Here is a 23,878-nt window from a genome sequence, read left to right on the forward strand (position 1 = left end):
GATGTTATTAATTAATTGTGAGACGTTGGTGTGTGATACTTGTATGTATGTTTTGTTTACATATGTAAAAAACCTTGTTTGGGTGGGAAAGTAAGTTTTAGGGTGTTTGGGCTAAGATGAACGGGCCTCGAGTGATATAGAATGGAGTTGGTGAGTTTAAGAAGTAGTGGGATGCAAATAGAAAGAAGACGGAGAGTCATAAACTCAACACTATTGATTCAAAGAATAAACATAACACTCAAAATACTCTCATTTCACTCTTTTCTTCCTCTCCAAGACAATCATCCATTGGAGAGCTTGAGACCTTGATTCCTTTGCTCAATGGACCTTGAGGTAGTGCTTTAGTTGAGTTTGAGGGCTTGTTTAGTAGTAAGGAACCTTCCTCTTTCTCATCTCATCTTTTATTTTCGTTTTCCCTCCATGAACATTATTGAAAGTTCATAAAAGTGTTCATTTTCATGGTTTTGGAGTAACTTTTGTTGGTTTTTGGGGTTTGAGTGGTATGGATGGTGTAAAGCTATTGTGTAAGGGGGGATAAAGCTTCCATCTTTGACCTAAAGTCTCACCCTTTCTTCCTTCCTTCTTCTCAAAGTTAGATCCTTAGTTTGTAGAGGTGAAGGAAGTTTTACTTTGAAATGTTATTTTTGGGTGTGGAATGCTTTGTATGTATGGTATATGATGTGTAATTTGATTATGATGTGTGATTTAATTTGGGTTTTATTTAGGAGTCATTTGAGGTTTTAATCAATAAATTCGAAGTTCTGTAGACGTTTACGCTTAAGCCAAAGGCGATTTTCACTTAAGTGAAAATGCCTATAAAAAATGTGATTCTTGAATTTTGACTTAAGCTAGGGTGAATATAAGCTTAAGCGTGATTAGGCTTAAGCATAGATGAACCTAAGCTTAAGTGTGACCAAGTTTAAGCGTAGATAAATCTAGACTTAAGCGTGAACGCTTGTCAAATTTCCTTTGGTGCATTTCAATTGAAATTCAATCTTAAATACTTCTTGAGGTATATTTGAACCTTAAATGAAATGAATGGAGTTGATACATGCTGTTATTCTCATGTAATTCATATTCATATGTTGAGATTGGTGTTTGATTATGAGAACTCGTGGTGTGAAAAGTCTTATGATGTTTAGATGAACTATGCGAGAGTTCATGATTGGTGAGGATGATATGAATGATGAATTGAACAAGTTATGAATAATGATTTGATAACATGTTGAATGAGATATGCATGATGAGTTGATGAAGGATTGAATTATGATGAATGGATTGAATTGTTGATGAAATGAATTATATTGATGATGAGATATTTATGTTAATTAATGAATGTCTTGAGTTGTGTTGATTGATTTCTTGATGATGATATGGATGTTGTTTGACGAGGTGAATGCGTTGATAATGAAATATGACATATGATTATTATGGATGATAATCTTGTTTTGAGAACCATCCATATGTGTGAAAATGAGTTAATTATATCCTTTGGGAAATTTTTGTTGTTGTTGGAAGTGATATACTTGGGATAGTGAGTTCCATGCTAGAACTCCGCCTCACTAAAATGACCCAAGGGTTTCACTTAGTGGGATATCTTTTTTAGTATCACCCTTTTTTAACTTTGAATGGCATGTCAGAGTGTTGAGAACTATTTCCCAAAAGGTTTAGTGACTCTTCAATGTATATTGGATGAATAGTAGTAGTAGTAGTAAGGTCTTTGCAAGCCTTACTGAGGTAAGCATCTACCCAGGTTCATCCATTTTTGATAAAATCACACTTCCGCTACAAGGTTAATTCAACTCTCCCTGAATGATCAAAGTCTAACTATGTTAAGGGATGAACTTGAGTTAATCGCTCAAAAGGTGAAATCTCCAAGGAGTCAAGTTTGTCTTTGGTGTTAATGATTGATGGACTGGTGATGATGATGTTTGATGGATAAATCATGGTGATGATGATTGAGTGATTGATGATGATGTTGGTGTATGATAATTGAATCTTGATATGATGATTGATGAACTAATGATTGTTATGATATTCTTTGTTATTTGGATTCTTAAATTTGTGATGATAGTAGATCATGTTTAATTGTTAACCTTTATCCTATTTTAGTATATTTTTTTTGTAAGCTTACTCTTGCATTTGTTGCACGTGTAGTTTATGCTTATGATAATCCTGTATTTGACGAATGTCAGGAGCAAATGGATAGGAGGTGGTCTTGTGTCTTTGGATACTTCGTTGATAAGCGTATCTAGACGTGAAAGCACATTATCTGTCTTTGGATACTTCGTTGATGTGTGTGTGTGTGTGTCTTCTGCTTAAGTTAGTTCCTAGTTTCATGTAACAACAATGAATTATTACACCTAACAACATTTTTAATGAGACAAGTGATAATATATTGAAGGCTGATGTACTTTTTTTAATTCACTAGGTTTTTCCTAGTAATGTTTTAATGAGATACATTCTTAAGTAATAGACATTTAAGAGAGAGTAGTGTTATCAATTTTGTTGTCATCCATATCTATTTCATTGTCTTATTTGCTTTATTAGATAAGATTTCTACCAAAAATAAAAGATAAAATTAGAAATTACATCTCATGGGCTATAAGATGGCATTCTGGTACACTTATAAAATCATGTATTCCCTTTTCTATTGACACATTGACCGAAAAATATCAAGGTGTTTAGTTTAAATATATATTGTTTCAATCGTTAAGAGTTTGAGTTAAGATTAACTCTTGGTAAAGATACACATGTAGGTCTTCTCAAAATTGAAATACTTTTTATGCTTTAAGAGTTTATATCTAGGATCATTTTTTAATTTTTTATTTATTGTGAAAGTATATTTTAAATCTAAAATAGATCATTTTATTCTGTTGCATGTATTGTAAACACTATTTTTATCAATCAGATAAGAGTATTATAAATGACAAAATATTTTCTTTAAATATTTTGCATATTTAAGATTCAAATTTAAGATTTTTGATAAAACTGAAATAATCCAATGTCAATTAATTTACTTGTTTGAAGATAAAATAATTTCTATTTTTTACTCAGTGTCATTGCATTGAGTAAGATATTAGTATTAATAATTGATCAATATTTGATATATTAATGGAGTATTTGGTGTATAATGGGCGACATCCAATTTTTTCATTCCCTTATTTCCTATTTTTGTTTTCATTTTAATCGTTTGAGACTCAACTCAACTTGAATTCAACCAAGTTACATCAATTAAGGTCAAACCTATAAATTAAGAAAAAAAATTCAAACTGATTCAACTGGAGAGACTATCTAGTTTGAATACTCTTTACCTCCAATCCCAACCCAACTCGACAGAATTCTATTTCCCTCAAATCCCGAGTCAACCAAGCAATGTTGACCCTATGGAGCAACGCTTCTTTTCCTTCTCTTTCTCTTGACAGTGGGAATTTGAAAAAGTTAATATATGGCAAGTGAGATTTATGGGAATACTCAACAACAGAGAGAAAATTGAAGGACGAAGCAAACATAGCATTTGAATGGATTTGTTTGATTGGCTACAAAAGTATAAAATCTCACCTACTGATTGATGAAATGCAATTCATAATAATCTCCAGGTCAATTAATTTGAATTCCAAAGTCAAACATTTAAACATGAGGCTAGCTACACGTGCATGAAATAAACTCTACTGGTCAATTTTAATAATCATGGTCCTCCAAAGCCTTAACGTATATATATATATATATATATATATATATATATATATACACGAAGTAATTTCGTGCTTTCTATTACTTTTTCTTATCAAGAAAAATTATTTATTTATTAAGGTAGCTAATGATAGGAACAGGAGTCAAGAAGTACTCAATCCATTAGATTTAACCCACTCCCACGACTTACAAACGAAAAGTTCACAATAAACTACGAAAGCCAATTCCATTGAACCTCCATATGTTATTTTAAAGCTTAATTTTTTTTATGTGTGCAATAAAATTTAGTGTTTTTTTCATTTTTCTTGTTGTAAAATTATTTTTTTTAATTATTACAGATTATGATTATTTTATTTTATTTATCCTTATAGTGCATTAAATAATATTTTTTTACTGTTTAAAATGCTATATAAAGTGTTTTATGAACTAAAAATAAAAAAAATATAATTTACAAAAATAAAAAATAAAAAATAATTTTAAAAGAACAAAAATAATAAATAATAAATTATAATGACTAAAAAGATATTTAAATCTTATTTAATAATTATATTTTTTTAATAGTACATTAAATAATATTTTTTACTATTAAAATATTATCTAAAGTGTTTTAAAAACTAAAAAAAAATATAATTTATAAAGATCAAACACAAAAAATAATTTTATAAATACAAAAACAAAAATGATTAAAAGGGCATTTAAATCTTATTTTAATAATCATATTTTCGTCTATAATGATGACAACGAAAGTTTCAAGCATGATGGCAGTCGCGGTCGTGACGAAGGTGATAGCGGTTGCCAAGGTGATGGAACCAGCGGATGAAGAGGTGGTAGACGTTGTGTAGGATGTGGAAGCCGTGGATGAAGAGGTGTAAAACCATGTTGATAGGACTTTTAATTAGAATAGAAAATTGCCAGTTTGATTTTAAGAAATAGTTCAAAAATACTGAGATTGATTTACTATGAGCTTCAGTAGGTTCGCGCCTATTTATAGACTTTCAAACTCGATGAAATGAACTCCTCACCAATAGTTCTAGAGATAGATTTTCTAACCTGCGTAAAACTAGTGCCAAACTTGATTCGGACCTTAGTTGCCAATTTTTTAGATGAGGGGAATCAAAGCTTGGGACCTTGCTTAGTCTCTTGAGAACTGTGTTTCTAGATGAGTGACAGTCCTTGTGAAAACCTAAAGGATTGAACTGCTTAACCAAACCCAAGTTGTTTGGGCAAGAAAAACATGTTCCCACCAGGTTTAATCCATTTTGACGTATTTATCAAATTTTGTAGTATCTCAATTGTTAAATTAAAACTAATTCAATATTATTACAAACATCGACCTGATTATGAGATTAATTCTCGGTCAAAGTTTAATCAGACTTGTCACTCTTTTCTAAGAATGTATTTTGCGGGAATTAAACTTAGGAGTGGGTAAGCAGACCGGTCCATCCCGTGTAAAACCCGTCCACATAAGTCCTTGGCAACAGATTGGACCAGTCTGTCCCGTACTCTTACACGGATTTAAAATATTGGTTCTTCTCGTCTTGCGGACCCCGTAGGCCAAATGAGCTGATCTATAGGCCTATTTTTTCTTAAAAAATTGTAATTTTAAAATAAATATATTTTTTCTCTTAAAAAAATAGTCAATTACACTCAATTATATATATATATATATATATATATATTAAAAAATCTTAATAAATCTCTAACAAATACTTAATTACAAAAGTTTTAACACAACAAAATAAATTTTCAACATAAATGCAAAGAAATTTTTGACTGAACTTTTAGGATTAATTGAGTTTGAGTTTGGCTTAACTGGTGGTTGTGGGTTTGCGGATCAACCCATGAGCCTAACTTGCATAGCCCGTAGATCATGCATAGTGGGCCTAAAATTCTATATAGCCATGAATTTTTTAAAAAAAATTAGTCCATAGCCCGTGTGGACCGCAAGCCCATCCATGGACCTAAGCCCATTTTCCCACCCCTAATTAAACTCAAATTTTCTCGATAAACCTAACGTGTGTTATCAATTGAACTATATTCATTAGGTGAATTAATTGGTTTAGCAGATGGTTATATATAATAACACTACTCATAAATTTTTCGATAAAAAAAGTATGAGATATATTGTTAATAGCTTAATAAATACATCAAAATTCATGAAACATAAATGTTTAAAATTCACAATAAATTAAGAGTATAAAAAATTAACAATTACTCTATCGGTTCTTAACTATAAGACTATTTCAACTAATTCACGCTCATTAACAAAAGTATTTAATTTAGTTAATCACATTAAATCTATCAATTATTTGTACTATCATTTCAAACATATTTTTTTTCTCATGTCTCTATCCACTTAATTCTTTCTCATTAACGTTTCAAAAAAAGAATAATCAAGGGTGTGTAGAAGAAAATATAATTAATGAATATCTAAAAATTAAAAAAAGATCTTATATAAAGGAAAAACAAATTTCTAAAAAGAGTCTTATAATTAGAAATAGAGGAAGTAATCCATTTAAAAATGATTATCTGTTTCCTATAATTAAAACAAAAAAATACTACCATTTATTTTTTTATATAAAAAGACCAAAGATGGTATTTAAGATCTATTTGAATAAATAGCTTAATTAGAATCCATTTTTATAATCAAAGAAAATAAGATTAAGCTATTTTAAAAAAACTATTTTCAAAAATATTATAAACTATTTCATAAACTACCTTAAAAAACTGAATAAAATAAATTGGAAATAACTCAAAACATGTCATGAACTATTTTTATAAATGTTCTCAAGCACGTATAGGAGTACTTATATTATAACTTAAAAAAAACTGAAAATAAATTCTTATAAAAATACCCTTAATGATTTAAGTCATATTTGGATAAGTTTTTGAATAAACACTGACAAAAAAATTAAACAAGTTTTTTTATAAACTAAAATTAGCTTATGTATGAAATGTATATATAAACTTTTTCATATTAACTTCTCCAAAAGCTGATTTTAACTTATGTGGAGCCTGAAAATAACACAATGTAACAAGAACTCTGGACCAAGTCACAATACCCTCTTATTCTCCACGAAAACAAATTTTGATATGGCCACGGGGAAGTACTATTTCAACATACAGTTAACTATTCTAATGGATTAAGCTGAGGTCTGTAAATAATTACACTAATGCATTATTATGTACATACTCCAATGCCTAAAGGACATAGACAAAGAATATAATTATTCCACATTCCACAGTTTCCTTTGTTGTAACCTAAACATAAGCCAATTTCCTTTTGGTGTAGTAAGACACATCAAACAATAAAATTTTCAAGTTCTAATAACTGGACCCCTGTACTGCCCTTTCCGGATCACAAAGTCATCAGGAGGTTGGAAATCTTCCAACCAAGTCACTTCAGAAACCGTCACTCCGTTCAACAGAACATTAACTGCAGTGGAAATGAATGATGACAATGGTGTGCTAATGGTTAACTGAACAGAAATTCACAAGTGCTGTAAGAACCGGCGATGAAAATAAATCGGATTACCTGGAAGATCTTTCTGTTGGGATCTCCGGAAGTAGGTGCAGTGTCTTCCATGGTCTGAAGAGTAGGGGGGAGACAATATGTCAAAGATTGCACATGGAGTTATAGCGCTGAAACAATGGATGTTTCCTCCGCTGGTGGGATAGAGAACTGTTGTGGGAATCAGCGCTGTCATCTCAGTATCTTTGACAAGCTTTGCAGGTCTAGCTGTCAATCACAGATTCACAAATTTTGTTGTCAGGAGAATTAAAAAAAAAGGTTATTAATCTTTACCGATTCAAAAGGAGGGAGAAAGAGATAGGAAGTTCAAAATAAGGGAATTTGTCCATAATGCAGAAGCAGAACATAAGTTCCTTGTAATATATCACACCACTATATAAATAATTAGCTTGATTTTATCCATATAAGGTTCATATGCATGCAATGATTCTGCCTGGTCTATTATGGACCAGAGTTGAAGAAAAGTTTCACTTTGCATTTGGAATTTTGCATGTTTAGTGTAATTGAATTTGACAAGACCCCCGGGCTTGGTTGAGTTGATATCATTGTGACAATAGAATCTGAACTATTATGGTAACAATAATATTCAAAAAGTAAATATGGTCATTCTGCACTGGGATAGTTGTGTAGATTATACACTGCTTGAGATAATAGTAAAGCAGTGAGATAGTGGTTGTGGGAAAACCAGGGAGTATCAAGTAAAGCTTGAAGGTATTCCAATCTTTCCATAAACACAACTTCACAGCAAAGATTTATGCTAACCTTCAAGAAACTAATTATTAGCAGACCCCACAATTAAGAGTGAGCCAGTCACAGTTAGGTAGTTATTTAGAGAAGAGGTGACAGTGTATATATATAATAGGAAGATCAGACTAGAGATCACTCTTTGGTTTTGGAGTTGAAATTGAGAGCAGTGTTCAGGTCTCTCATACACGGGGAAGGGAGAGAATTCTCTGTAGTAGTTGTTTCCGTGATATCTGCTTTGTGTTACATAGATACTAGGGCAGAGTGATTGTTTAGCAATAAAGATAAAGATTAACCTTTTACCTCATTTTCTGGTTATCACTAACTTAAATATTAAAAAAGATAGTGGCCAAGTGCACAGCTTTCCCACTATTGTGGGGTCCAGGGATGGACAGATGCTTACAACTATTCCGGTAACAGATAGACTGAAACAAACTTTCAAATAGAAGAATTTGAAAGAAGAAAAAAGAAACAATCTTTTTAAATGAACTCCTCTCCCTGTCAAGTTGGACAACTGTATTTGTCTGAATAGAGTTTGGAGAACTAGTTTCCCCTCAAAACAGCATAAATGGAATTTTTCCATACTGAACTCTAAACCTACAAATTGGATGGACTACTGAAGGGATCACATCAAGCATTCATAAACACGGTCACAATCAAAATTAAGCTTTAATTAAGACTACCATTTTTTTCTGGTTCAGTTTAGTCGCAGAATGGAAAATGATAACATTACAAAAATAATCAATTTAGTTCATTACTATGCATGATATCTTTCCATACACAACATGTTTCTCTATCAAATGGTCAAATGTGACGGTAGCAAATTTCTTTCGACACTGTCCAGAAAGAACCAAACCATGAATATCAAGTGACACAAAAGACTGGCAAACTAATGCTAAATATTCAGAGTTCATTGAAGTAACAGGTATATCTTGATTTTTTTAGGTTCCCCACAAGGATCTTCCCTAGGAGACTACTGCTTGTAGTACACTACAGTCAGACACTATATATGGGTGCCTCTCTCGAGGATTCAAACCATGCTTCCCTAGGAGACCAACAATTTCCTTGTTTTCTATTCCAGAATTTCTACCAAGAAATCTGCAGTAATGTACACAGCCTTACTCCCACAAGCAGAGAGACTGTTTCCGGGACTTTCTGGTCAACTTCTTGAAAAATTCTTAACCCCCATATGATATCTTATTCCTTTGACACTTCTGTCCTAGGTCAATTGATAATAACCGATAATCCAAATTAGTCAGAATAAGGCATTGAGAAGAACTGGATAAGTTATTGTTTATACTTTAAGATTTGTCAAAAGAAATGTTTTGAAGTGACACAAGTAATTTAGAAGATGAAACATATGTAGATTGAAATTCTCCTCCTATCAACGATGTTCAACATGATGATATTGAATAAACCAATCAAGGTTTAATAGTGGAAGATAGAAAAAATTGTAGATCTTTAACAATAACCAGTTTTACTTCTAGAAATTAATTCCAAAAAGACTTGGTCTATCAATGAAATCATCCAACAGGTAGAAGATGACATGCAAAATAAAGGATCAGAAGTCATTCATATTCAAATATATTTCCCTTATGAAGTGTTTCACAAGGAAATTTTAAACCCACAAATCCAACAACTCAATTTTGAGAAGGACCTAATTTTATTGGGATAGATCTGTTCTATCCAAATTGCATTCCATAAATTATTGACCCACACACAGTAAAAATTGCACATGTAATACGTCTATTCACTTAAAAGTTAAACCATGGAGAACAAATTATAGAAGATTTACAAGATCTTCATATATTAAAAATATTATTTTAGGCTTTTATATGGACTGGAAGATTTCAACTATAATTATATATTTATTTTAGATAATTTTAACACGATCTCAGAATATTTTTAGGGGTTTTATTAGGCTATTTTAGGAAAGTTAAACGTAATTATGATGGAATTGAAGTCACATTAATATATAACAAGGATTGGGAACATTCTAGAGCAATGTTTATTTTCCAATCCTTTGTTTGATATATTATTTATATACTTTTTATTTTTGAAAATCAAAGATGGGCTTTGGGTTAATTGATTCAGATAACAATCCTTTTTAGCAACAAGAATGTCATATTGTGCGTATAAAGGGGTTCACAACATGTTTTTGATAGTTTTGAATAATAGAATATAATATGATCAACGATGGTCATATGTCACATATTGATTTCTCAATTAATTATACTCCTTTTTTTTATCTTATTTGTCCGATATTGGAGTGGGGTATTTTGGTGATGCCTAGTACAAAGCTACCATCTCGTCTACCTCAATGAGGATGGTGTTAGTGTTCTTTTGAAAATGCATTTAAGGCAAAGGCAAGGAAGGGCATACCACATTCCCATGTAAATACAGAGCATTAGAAAATGGATTGAGAATCATTAAAATTATATGAAGTTATAGATAAACAGACCTTCGGATGGATCAGTGGATCCAGGTGCATCAATCCAATCATAGGATTTAACATACATTGAGCCATATAACAGCTTGCTCAACACTGTCATTCCAGGATGATTATGGAGAGGAATGATAGAAGAGGGGGGCATGCAAAAAATTCCTATCTGCAAAAGATAAAGTAAATCAAGCTTCTGTTGGTATAGCCAACTTAAGGCCCAAATTTACAAAAAATTCTGACTGAATAAATGTGATCTGGAGTTTTGAGACTTTACTTACAGAGAAGGAATCACTTTCATGCAAATGCAAATATTTGATAGGTGGCAAAGATTGATGGCTCCCATTACGTTCAAGCATTGAACCGGACCAATTCTGAACCACTTGTGCCTCTTGTTCAAGACCTACATCTGATGGCTTGATTTTTTCTGAAAAAATGTTATGTTAGGATATTAATAAAATATCAGTTAGACGTAAAAACTATTGGGCGGCAAGATCAAGGTCATCTAAGATAGAAAATCATAAAGGTATTTAAAGTATGAAGTGACAATATATCATTCACCATAAAGCATGCAACCATATCTCAAGATGAAGGAAAATAGCAGGCTTGACAACACACAATTTGAATATACAACTTATGATAAATTCTTCTTTCTTTTCCTCTCCTCAAAATCATAAGCGAGTCCACATTAGAATCCAGTATCTAAATTGACAATACAAATTTTACACAAAAAAAAAATGATGGGTAAACAGTTGACCAGCATAAGAATATATTTCAGAAGGACAATTTGTTCCATGAACCATTAACGGATAATCAGCAAGTAAATTTATAAATGACAGATAAAAATGGGGTTTACCACAAGAGCTTCAATTCTTAATTCATCCTAAAACAGAGAAAAGTTTGACCCATATTCTACCCTTAAAAGTACAAAGAATAAAAAAGACTAGAAGCAGGCTTACTGTACTGTCCCTCAAAATTTAACCTTGAGCCATTGACTCCTTCAAAATGATAAATACCCTAAACTGGTTTCAATGAAAGCAGAGAGATAAGTGATTAGGAGGAAAAAAGGAGAGAAGAAAAAAAGTTTGAACTTCATAATTATTTTGACAGAGTATAGAACAATCAATGATCCCACACTACTTATTCTCGTCTGCCTACAAAATTTCCATTCATCATTAGGCATCAAGCATTCTACAAAGTTGACGATAAATAAAATGAATCTATAAGCAAGATAAACAAGTCAAAAGAAATATACCTAACTTCTCACGAACTTTCTCAATGGCCTCTTCTGACACAGGTCCATCAGGTGAAAAGGATGCATTGCATAGCCTATAAAGTCTCTGTATATAATATGGCATCTTGCAAACTTGTGACCAATTTATCTATTCACTCAGACCAAAGTCTCCAGTGTCAGCAAGATGATAACACCTTGAAAGTGGCTTATCAATTGCAATAGAGACTGGATATACAATTAGATAACAACCGTATTTTAGCTTCAGAATCAAACCAATGGTAATGAATCTGCATGGTCGTATCTTTTCCTTTGCAACTATCAAATCAATGGATCTATTGAACAAGAAAAAAGCAACAACAGAGCCAAAAATCAATGACCTGTACTTCAAATATAGACATATCACAGCAAGTGAAACTGCAAATCACTAAGTCACACCAATATAACTGTTCGAATCACCATAAATTCATTCAAAAGCGTTATCACATTTTGCTCTATGCACTACCAGTGTATAAAAACTTAGGGTGTTGGATGAGTGTTTGCAAAATTGATTTTGAATGAAATTTGATATTGTAAAATCGATTTTCAAGTGAAGTGATTTATGTTTAGATGTTTTTACCCTTAAAGCAAGTTTGCTATAAAACTTAGTGTGAATTTTCCAACACAAGGCAAAAGCTACTTTTTGTTCCAACGTCCATTTTCAACTGTTACCCAAACATGCACTACCACTTCTAGTAAAAGAGGTTTTGAAGCAAAATCAATTTTACCTAGCAATAATCAAAACATCTACGGCTATATTTGGATTAAAGTTAGGAAAGTACTTTTGTGAATTCCAATATACAACTTTGAATTCCAATGCACAATTGTGAATTCCATAGCACAAAATGAAGGAAGAATTTGTCGCTTTGGGGGGACAAAAAAGTATTTTTGAGCTCTCCCAGTCGAAATCTAAACATGCACTATATTTTTATAAAATCAAGTTTGACCGCTGTCAAAATCAATTCTGATTATTCCCACCCTGAAACTAAACACAGTCCTACATTGTGAACCTTGTAAAAGTTAACAAACTTATAGTTCATGGCGGTTCGTGATTGGATCAGTCAGTGCATACACTGTTTCCTCTCCTATTATCATATGCATTCACAAAAAAGAAATCCACCTCTAGATCAAAATTAAGCAAACCCAAGCACAGATAAAACCCAAGTGAATCTCTCCATCCTTTCATCATTTCCACTAAAAAAAGCAAACCTCACAGAATCTAATGTGCCATTCCAAGAACAAAGCACACATTTTATTTATTCTATTTATTTATTTATCTCATAAAATTACAGTGTTAATCAAGTAAACCAGATAAGAGTTCCCAGAACGAAAATAGAGAGTGACCCAACTGAAGGAGGGAGCTGAAAAGGCGAGAAAACACATCAAAAAGAGATTTTGGATCAAAATCTGAAATGGGGCATATGAGATTCCAATAGAAGGGAGGGGTGGAAGATGCAGGAAGAAGGTACCTGAGTGGTCCATCGTTAGAGGGAGAGAAGGTAGTTGAACATGTTGGATTGAGAGAAGAAAAAGAAGAAGAAGATGATGAAGGGGTTGTTGAAGGAAGATGAATGAGAGTGCATAGAAGAATGATGAAGCGAGCGAGGGATCGCTGTGTTTGCTGTTGCGAGGAACATAAAGGGTAGGAGGTGAAAAGAAAAAGGCCAACGAAGATCTTGGACACGTCATTACTGTTTTTTTTTTCGTTGAAATAAAAAAATAAACAGAAAACGAATTGCATTGCACCTTGCCTTTTCTGTGATTTTCTGAGCCGTTTTTGAACTCCAGCTGTGCCCGACCACCTTTTTTCTTCCCTACGTTTTTCACAGCTGGTAAAAGGAAAATGACAAACATGTGTCTCATTTCCTGTCTCTACAAGGTGTAAAGAAGAAAGAAAAGTTTTGCACCGTTTGATCCTAAGAAAAAATGAATAAAATAAAAGTTTGGTAAATATTTTTTTATGGAAAAGAACTTTATTGAGTTGATGTAATTATTATAGTAAAATATTTTTTTACTGCATTATATTAAAATATATTTAATACAATTATATATTTCCTATTCGAATTTGATATTATTACTTAAGTTAAAATGATTATGTATCAGCTGCCCATGTATGTTATACCAGGAATATTTGTACTACCGAATAGTTGAGGATAATTAGGAGTTCTCGGACAGTCAAAACAGTTGAACTGTCGAGTGTCCAAAAGCATAGTTAGCCTCTGGAATATGCACATAAGGATTCAAATACATGTGGGGATTCGACTCAGGATATGACCATGAAGTATTCAGTCACTTAGACAACCAAGTGATCGAGCACTTTAATTCATGATAGGTAGCAAAGGTATAATAATAAACAATATTTGTATAATTGTCACCCTAATGATAATTAATCTAAGATTAACCAAAATGGTGATTATGAACAAAGTCCACGGATCCAATACCCACTCATGCTCATTTATTGTGTTCATTTCTCGCTTAGTTCTAAGACCTGATTTGGATTTTGAAATGTATTTTGCAGATACTTCGTCCCTCGGATAACTGAGAAACCGTCTACTTGGGAGCATTGTAACAAAGTGAAAAGGCTTATTGAAGGAAAATTACTTTATTGTTCCTGAAGTACATGTATTTGGTGCTGAAATGAGTAAAGAAGGAAAGATAACAAAGTAAGGGATATAAAAAGAAAAGGATAAAGTAGACATTTTCTTAAGAGGGAGAAAGTAAAAATATAGTTCTAAAACTTAATAAATTAAAATGCGTAACTTGTAAAATGTTTGACTATATGCTAAATCATTAAGTAAATACACCCTTGACTTTAGGGGGAAAATACACCTTGACTTCAGGGGATGCCTTAATTATGTATTTTCTTTTAAAAAATTACAGTTTGTTTTTTTTTTAATGAAATTACAGGTCCTACACTAATTGGTTTTCAATTTTTAATTATAATATTGATATATTTATAATATAAAAAATCTTACTAAAGTTGTGAGATTTTTTTTTCTGACTATCTAATTTTTAATGTTATTTCAAATTATTACTTATTTATTTTTATTAAATTTTCATTTATTTCATATATATCTGTACTGTCTTCTTTTATTCTCAACATTTTGAATTTTAATTTACTAAATAGAAAAAAATAAAATAAAAATAATAAAAGAGGAATTGAATATTATATGTGTAAGATTAAAATAATTTTAATTAACTTTTAGTTCTTCAAATTTTTTTTGTCAATTTTTTAGTTTTGATTAATTTTTTTTGTTTGTATTTTTAGTCCCTTTTGTCTATTTTTAATTTTTCATTTATTTTTATTACTCAAAATTAGTGTATGTTTTGTCAATTTTAACCTATCGTTTATTTTATATTTAGGACTAATTTTAAACAATAAAATTAAATGAGAGATTAAAAATGAGTAAAAAAAATTAGAAGAACTAAAAGTAATGACAAAAAATTAATTGAGGACTAAAAACTTAATTAACCCATTAAAATATAATATAATTTACATATACGTGAAAAATAAAAATTAATAAATTTTATATGAATATATATAATGTTAATATATATAATAAAATATTTTTATTATTATGAAAAATTGATGTACTTTTAATTTCTATTTTAAGAATTGAAGTAATTGATTAAAAGAGTTTTAAAAATATGAAATTTTAAAAAAAAATCATGTGGCAACTTTAATATATTAAAGTTGTTGACATTGTGCATGGCACAATAAACAAGGAAATAATTGCTGCCTGCTCGTACAAAGATGCTGCTTCCAAGGATTCTGCAGACGATTTTGTGATGTCCCCACCAAAACTGGTAGACATGAATTTTTAGCATGCTAAAAATTGTCCTACCCCACCCCAGCAACTGCAAGATTTAAGTTCTATTGGAACAGTAAATACAGGGCTGAAAACTGTAAATAAGACTGATAAACTTCTGCACCCTATGAAGATTTTAGTTTCTAACATTCTGTTCAATACTAAATTTCATATACCAGAAGTTAGGTTTGACTAATCTTTCTGGATTCTATATGGTGAGGATGACCAAGTAACTGTTAAATCAATCAGCAAGCAACTCCATGATGTGGTGTGGACTCGAGCTTAGATAAGACACTAGAGTTGTATACATGAATATGTTGTATGTTTCTATTGCAGGTAGAGACACCTGAAAATTTGAAGTTTGTGTTCTCAAACAATATCAATGACCTTTGAAATATTGTATAGAAAGTAGAAATAATAAAACAAGGATTTGTTTCTTTGCTGACCCAAATAATGTCTTCGAAGAGGCCAAAGAAGTCTTGTTTGGGAAATATTTTAGGAAGGCCCTTTCAATAATTGTTATTTGATTAATTTCATGTTTGTTCTCTAAGTTCTCTTATACCATTTGAAGCCAGAGAAGATCTGAAGTAAACTTTTGTTTTGCAAACTTTAGCTTCCTTGACTCAGATAACAAAAACATATCCTTAAATTACTGAAGCAGATTGGCATAATTTACTTGAAGCGGACTAATGAATTCAAGATACAAGGAACTTTTGCCAAGCTTAAAATTAAATTATGTGGGAGCAGAAACAAAGTTAATTTTTGAAACATAAGAGGCTAAGAGGTTTGAAAGTAAGATTTTAATAGTGCAAAGGGTACTTGCATGATAGTACCATAATCACTGGTCTACCAATCTTAGTGCAGGATTTTTAAGAATACCTTGATATGTGTATTATAACCATTCCTGTATCCACACTCTATCCATGGTCAGAATTAGGTCTACCTGGAATCTAATCTGATCTCTAATTTGTACCTTATCTAGTACCTCTGGTACTCTTTAATATATATATTTTATCTTTCCTGTATCCACACTCTATCCATGGTCAGAATTAGTTATCTCCAACTCTTATTCTATCCCTTCGTTTCATCTTTCAAATTCTTATTAAAATATTAATTGTACCTAGTTGTTGAATATCTAGAGTAGACTCAGTAGTTTAAAATAAAATTTATAAATTGAAAGTCCAGGTGAATAAAAACAATATTTTAGGAAAATATAATTAACTCATTTGCGAAAAACAAGAAAAGGAAAGTTGATGATTGAAATATTTTCTCGCTGGAGCATATATAGCTGTTAAACAGAGACGTATGCTTAAGAAATAAAATAAATTCTGATAGACCTGGGACAAATTAGTTTTTCTATTTGTTACAATATCCTAAAGCATAATAGCATGAGTAGTAACTATCAAAGAAAACGACTGCAATCGGAAGTCAATAGGTATTTGTTAGTAGCAGTTAAGATCATATTGGTCCAGAAACAACTGGATAAAACTAGGAGAACTAGTATTTGATGTTAAACATGTAGCAAGAAATTCTCCCCTACACACATCTATAAGGTTCATATAAAAGAGCTTGTTGTAGCTACAAAATATAGATCCTGTGTTGCTGGAGGATTGTTACCCCTAAATTGACAAGTTTTAGCCACGTGGGGACATTAAGATGAAGAGCCATTGGGTTTGAACTTGGAGTTTAAATTATTGGGCCAACCTACTGTCTGATTTGCCTGTCTAGTGAAATTGATGGAAGTTCTGGGTTACACTCATTTTAACTAAAAATTCTTGGGCCCTAGGACATACCAAACACATGCCGCTCTTTCAGACCGATAAAGAAAAAAATCAGGGTTTTGTTTGTTTGATGTTTTTTTTTTATAAATAATTTACAGTTTTATAAAATTTTAACAGATTCAAATGTCCAAGAATTGTAATGAGGCCTTGCTGGGCAAATGGGGCTGGGAATTGGCGACTAATCAGAATCACTTTTGGCCCAGAATTGTAATGTCCAAGTATGGTGGCTGGAATGCTCTGATTCATGGGAGAAACTCCACAGCTTTCTCTAAGTGGTGGAAGGACTTAAAATCTATTTTCCAGCAGCAGCACACTAATAGGCTGTTTTATAATTTGTGTTGGAAGTTGGGTAATGGGGCAAAAATCAGGTTCTGGAAGGATAAATGGAGAGAGGATGATTTAACTCTTCAAGAAAAATACCCTACTTTGTATCAAGTGAGCTACCAGCAGGATTCTTCTATCAGCCTAATGGGAATTCTTGTTGATAATAAATGGGAATGGAGGATGCAATGGAGGAGAAATTGATGCTGAGATTGATGCTGTCCAGATTTGCCCAACCAGTATGGACTCCCTTATTTGGAAGGTTGATCCTAGTGGAGCCTATTCCACAAAGTCAGCCTACAATATCCTCAAGAATGATGGCAGATCTGTTAATGACGACAGAGCTTTTAAGATTATTTGGAATCTGAAAATCCCCCCAAGAGCAATTGCCTTCTGTTGGAGAATTTTCATTGTTATTAATCAACACATTAAAAAATAGAAATTACATATTAAATTATTATTGACTAATTTTACGAAAGAAACAGATTGCCTTCTGTTGGAGAATTTTCAGAAACAGATTGCCTACTAAGGCTAACTTGAGAAAGAGACACATCACTTTGCCTTCGTATAGGTGCCCGTTATGTGATAGTGAAGAGGAAGATATTGGCCACATCATGTTCTCATGCAGAATGACTAGGAATTTATGGTGGGAGGCTTTGAGATGGGTCAATAGAGTGGGCCCTTTCCCCATTGAACATAAAAATAATTTTATGCAATTCTCTCATTGGAATCGCAAAAGCTTTATAGACAATAGATGGGTGATAAAAATGCTATTAAGTGTTAACTGAGTTTGTATAATTCTAAGTGTTTGTAAAAAACAAAAAAGAAAAGAAGTTCCTATTAATCATAATATTTGGAGGGCCACTGGATTATGTGGATTGGAAAGCAATGCTTTATTTGGCGGTGCAAGTGGGTAGGCAGCTATTGTCATAGTTTTAGGAAATTTGGGATGTTTACAGTAGCATAAAAAATAATATGCATTACCCTATTAAGTATTTAAGGATAAAAATACTACCCCTGCTCCCTAACACAAAACCCATGCCAATTTTCATTTGTTTAAGTTATCAATTTAAATTTGTGAACTTATTATACACATGATTTGTTCTGGTCTCTAACTTTGATCTGACAATATTTGTTCTCAACCTCATCTAACTAACTAATATTCATGTTTAAAATAAAAACTGCCCTTGTGCTGTTCTTTACAAATATAGGAGTCTAGGATAGTGATTAACTATTCAAATAAAGGACAAGTCATTTAAAATAAAGGGCATGAAACACATGTAGAGATTATAAAGGACAACTATTTGTTATAGTCAATTATGTTTTTAACAGAAAAATTGATTCTTAATTCAAATATTGTAATTGGTATGAAGGACTTACTAGAATGTCATTCCACACAATCTCCTTTAGCGTTTCAGGTACGTCTTTCCAATTATTGTGGATAATGGGAACCTTTTCTCGCGCCACTACGCCTAGGTAGCTGTGGAACTTTTCACGCATCGGTCCGGATGCTCTCCCGGTAGCGGGATCCACATAAACAGCCGGTCTGGGCTGATCCACGGTTCTTAATGTCAATGTTCTCAGCCGTGTCGTTGTTCTACTCCTCTTGGAAGTCGCCTCTGATTGACCATCGGACTGCGGAGGAGACGTCGGAACTGTGGCCATGATCCTGTAAATAAAATACACAATTAATATTAACGATTACATTTAGACATTAACAAAAGCAAAGGCGTAATACTAACATAATCATTATATTTACACATTAAACAAAGCATTACTTTCGCACTCAGCCTGTAGGGATGTTTTCCCATAGACCTTCATCATGATCTACACGATTTGCATGTCCATCATCCACTTCATCAGCTTCATTCATTGAAGGCAATTGTTTTGAAAAACTAGACATTTGACCAATGTCAAGGGTTGACTCATCATTATGGTAATTCATTCCACTTGGTCTTCCTTGCAGAGCCACAGACAAACTTGAATTACATGGATCTTGTACATAGAAAACTTGTCTGGCTTGTGCTGCCATAATGAAAGGTTCGTCTATATATGCCACCTTACTAAGGTCTACCAAAGTAAATCCCAATGGATCTTGAAACACACCTGTTGTCCCGTTCACCCACTGACACTTAAAAACAGGCACTCTAAATGATGTATAATCAACCTCCCAAATTTCTTGAATGACACCAAAGTAAGACATGGATGCTCGAATGGGGTTGTTATCCGATGTACTGGAAAAGTGCTCCGAATCAGCATCAACACAGACCCCACTGTTTTGTACCGAACTTTTATCATCTTGGGACTTTGTGTAGAATGAATAATTGTTAATGTCATACCCCTTCCATGTAGGGACATTCAAATTTGGGCCAATGGCTAACAATGTGAGTCGTCTGGAAACACTTTTATCAGCAAGTATTGTTTGTCTAAACCAATTTATGAAAGTTTTGTTGTGCTCTTGCAATACCCTCATCATGTTCATTTTGGGGTGACTATCTCTAACATGTTTTTTGTGAGCCTCTATGTACGGAAACACCTCTGTTGTGTTGTTTAATATATACAAATGTGCTTGTGACACGTCATGTCTAGTCATTGTCACAACATTGTATCCACGAGTACCCTTGCCGGCTATTGGCTGGTCATGCCGGGATGCAGGAACACCGACAGGTTTCAATGAGTCAATGTACTGTGAGGCAAACTCAATGCATTCTTCAGCAACGTATCTTTCCACTATTGAGGCCTCTGGTCGATGTCGATTCTTCGTATAACCCTTTAAGACCTTCATGTACCACTCAACTGGATACATCCATCTAAAATACGTAGGACCACAACACCTTATTTCCCTTACCAGATGAACAACTAAGTGTACCATAATGTCAAAAAATGAAGGAGGGAAAAACATCTCCATTTGACAAAGGACAACGACAACCTCATCTTCCAAAGCATCCAACTGTTTAGGGTCAATGACCTTGGCACATATAGCATTAAAAATGAAACACAAGCGACTGATTGCAACACGGACCTTCTCAGGCAATGTTCCGCGGATTGCAACAGGCAAAAGTTGTTGCATTAACACATGACAATCATGTGATTTCAAGCCAACCAACTTAAGCTCATTCACAGACACAAGACTCTTGATGTTTGAAGAGTAGCCTTGTGGGACTTTGATATTACGCAAGCATTCACAAAAACTTCTCTTTTCAGCTGTTGACATTGTGTAACAGGCTGGGGGCAGATATGTCCTGTTACCTTTTGAGATAGGATGCAACACTTGACGTATACCCATGTCAACCAAGTCTTGACGACACTTGAAACCATCCTTTGTCTTGCCTTTAATGTTTAGGAGGGTCCCAATTAAAGAATCACAAACATTTTTCTCGACATGCATGACGTCTATACAATGCCTAACATGATGATCGGACCAGTACGGAAGATCAAAGAAAATAGACTTCTTTTTCCACATGTTTGAAGTGGATGATGGTTTTTTTTGGGACTTACCGAACATATTTACGACATCCTTGACCCGCTGATATACTTCATCACCAGTTAATGGATTTGGCGCGGTTTCATGTTCTTGACTTCCATCGAATGCCTTCTTCAAGCGTCGATACGGATGATACTGTTTGAGAAATCTTCGATGCCTAGTATACACAGTCTTCTTTCCATGTTTAAGTTGGCGGAAACTAGTATTCTGCTCACATATAGGACATGCGTGATGTCCTTTGACACTATATCCACTTAAATTTCCGTAGGCTGGAAAGTCATTGATGGTACAAAAAACCATTGCACGCAACTTGAAAGCATGCTGCAAATTTGCGTCCCATACATCAACCCCTTCATCCCACAATTTCCGCAAATCGTCAATTAACGGTCTTAGATATACGTCAATATCATTACCTGGTTGTCTTGGACCAGCTATCATCATACTCAGCATAACATACTTTCGCTTCATGCACAACCACGGAGGGAGATTATAAATGAACAGCAAAACGGGCCACGAGCTATGGTTAGTAGTTAAGGTTCCAAATGGGTTCATTCCGTCCATTGCAAGACCAAGCCTTAAATTTCTAGGCTCGGCCCCAAATTCAGGATACAGACGATCAATTGCCTTCCATTGCGGGCTATCTGCAGGATGTCGCATCAATCCATCTGATTTTCTAGTATTTGCATGCCATATAAGGTTCTTTGCATCTTCCCCATTAGCAAACAACCGTTTAAACCTTGGTATTATTGGGAGATACCAACACACCTTTGCTGGACGGCGGTCGGCGTCTGAGACTAGTACAGTAGAATCTCCGTTGGTCGGTCTGTACCGAGAAACCCCACACACAGGACAGTAATCTAGTTCAGCAAAATCATCTCTGTACAAAATGCAGTCATTACAACATGCATGAATTTTTTCGTACTGCATCCCAACTGGACATAAAATCTTCTTTGCTTGGTAGTGATTCTTTGGCAACATGTTATCAGCAGGAAGCATGTTTGTCAACAACATCAGCAACTCACTAAAACTCTTGTCACTCCACCCAAATCGAGCCTTTAAGTTAACCAGAGCTAACACAGCTGACAATTTTGTGAAAGATATGCAGCCGGAATACAAAGGCATTTTTGAATCAACTTCTATGTTGTCATACAACGCTGCATGTGCCTCTTCAAACCCCTCTTGCCCAAGATCACGGATCATTTCTTCTATAGGATTTCCGCTGTCTGTAGTAACATCATCAGCCTGTGACATGTCAGCTGTATCGAGGGATTCCCCATGCCATATCCACTTTGTGTAGCTACGAATTATTCCCTCACAAATAAGATGAGTTCTTATGTCATCAATTGTTTGGCGCCTCCCATTTCCACACTTCACACATGGACAAAAAAATTTTCCCCACATAGGTTGCGCTTTACTTTGAGCAAACAGCAAAAACTCTTCAACACCATTCTCGTACTCTTCAGTTATACGTGATGCGTTCATCCAACTTCGATCCATGTTACACCTTCTATGTCAAACGTTAGTGGCTTAGGGGTTACTTGACATGCATCACAAGCATAGAGCACCAATTGCAGTAGAAAACACACCAGAACTGCACCTTTTGTACAAAACGCTGCAGTGGAAAACACATTAGCAATTGCAGTTAGTTGGACCAGCAATGCTAACAAGAAAATTGGTGCATGGCTGTTTCAAGGGATTCGGCATTTTTCAGTTTGTTGGCCTCTATTACCAATGCTTATAACAAAAAATGAAGAAAAACTGCACAAACGACAACATCGAAATTTAATGACGAAAGTGGTGCAATTGAAACTCAACATCATTTTTTAAACATTTATAAAATCAAATCAGCTGAATTTGGGAAAAATAATCTATGCCAAAGTAGTTGATTTCTGGTGGTAGAAGAAATTTCACTTCCTAATGGTGGCAGGATTTAAAGAGTATCTTTCAGCAGCAACACAATAACTGCTTTAATGATAATTTAAAGTGGAGGGTGGGTACGGGGTCCAATATTAGTTTGCGGAACGATTTATGGCTGCAGGACAACTGTAATATCCAACGAAAGTATCCCCAATTATATGTAATAAGTAAACAGCAGAATTTTCTAATTAATTCTATGGGAGAATTTGTGGACGGCAGATGGGAATGGAAGTTATCTTGGAGAAGGGACTTTTTGCTATCCTTCTTCAAGATTCCTAAGCTTGTGGTGCAAAAGATTACATCTATACAAAGGAATTTTTGATGGGGCAGCCTCCAAGACTCCATTAAGATTCCTTGGGTGAGGTGGGACATAGTCTGCCTACCTAAGAGTAAAGGTGGGTTAGGGATCAAAGATTTGATTAAATTCAACGAGGCTTTGCTTGCTAAATGGGGGTGGGAGTTGGCAAATAATCAGAATCAGTTGTGGGCCACAATTCTATTGTGTAGATATGGTGGTTGGAGGGATTTGATTTCTCATAGGAACTGCAGTTTAGACTCTCCTTGGTGGAAAGACCTCAAGGTTATCTTCAAGCAGCAGCAAAGCAACACAATTTGTAAAAATAGCTTTATTTTGGCCATAGGTAAGGACGGTCCATGGAATACAAACCAAGTACTTATTGGCTTGACAACAAAAAAAACACTCATTGGAAATATATATGTTTAGCAATTACCATAGACTCGCTGAACAGGAATGGAGAAATATGACATAATTAGATTTTTCCTTTCACAAAGAATGTAGAAGAAACTAAAGACCTTCTCTTTTAGGGGTACAAATAATTTGAAATATAAGTAGAAATTGGCCTTCTGGGCAGAGAAGATGCTAATGA

General features: G+C 33.6%; 2 protein-coding genes across 3 annotated transcripts; both read right to left on the reverse strand.

The window, feature by feature from the left end:
• Positions 1–6,725: 6,725 nt before the first annotated feature.
• On the reverse strand, positions 6,726–13,364 carry LOC114378626 (plant cysteine oxidase 4-like). 2 transcript variants are annotated; one of them, XM_028337270.1, is made up of 6 exons: positions 13,149–13,364; positions 11,665–11,975; positions 10,691–10,836; positions 10,431–10,578; positions 7,229–7,432; positions 6,726–7,129 (listed from the first exon to the last, which is right to left on the reverse strand). In XM_028337270.1, exons 2-6 carry the CDS (start codon positions 11,765–11,767, stop codon positions 7,011–7,013), a joined length of 720 nt encoding a protein of 239 aa, XP_028193071.1. In that variant the 5' UTR covers positions 11,768–11,975; positions 13,149–13,364; the 3' UTR covers positions 6,726–7,010. The 2 variants fall into 2 exon arrangements, with proteins under 2 accessions (XP_028193071.1, XP_028193072.1); XM_028337271.1 differs by lacking the exon at positions 13,149–13,364 and adding an exon at positions 11,369–11,431 and having other exon boundaries at positions 11,665–11,742.
• A 7,619-nt stretch (positions 13,365–20,983) lies between these two features.
• Positions 20,984–22,571, reverse strand: LOC114378795. Its single transcript, XM_028337414.1, has 2 exons — positions 21,089–22,571; positions 20,984–20,994 (listed from the first exon to the last, which is right to left on the reverse strand). Exons 1-2 carry the CDS (start codon positions 22,569–22,571, stop codon positions 20,984–20,986), a joined length of 1,494 nt encoding a protein of 497 aa, XP_028193215.1.
• Between the last annotated feature and the right edge of the window lie 1,307 nt (positions 22,572–23,878).

This window comes from Glycine soja, chromosome 12 (assembly GCF_004193775.1).
Source record: "Glycine soja cultivar W05 chromosome 12, ASM419377v2, whole genome shotgun sequence".
NCBI lineage: Eukaryota > Viridiplantae > Streptophyta > Magnoliopsida > Fabales > Fabaceae > Glycine > Glycine soja.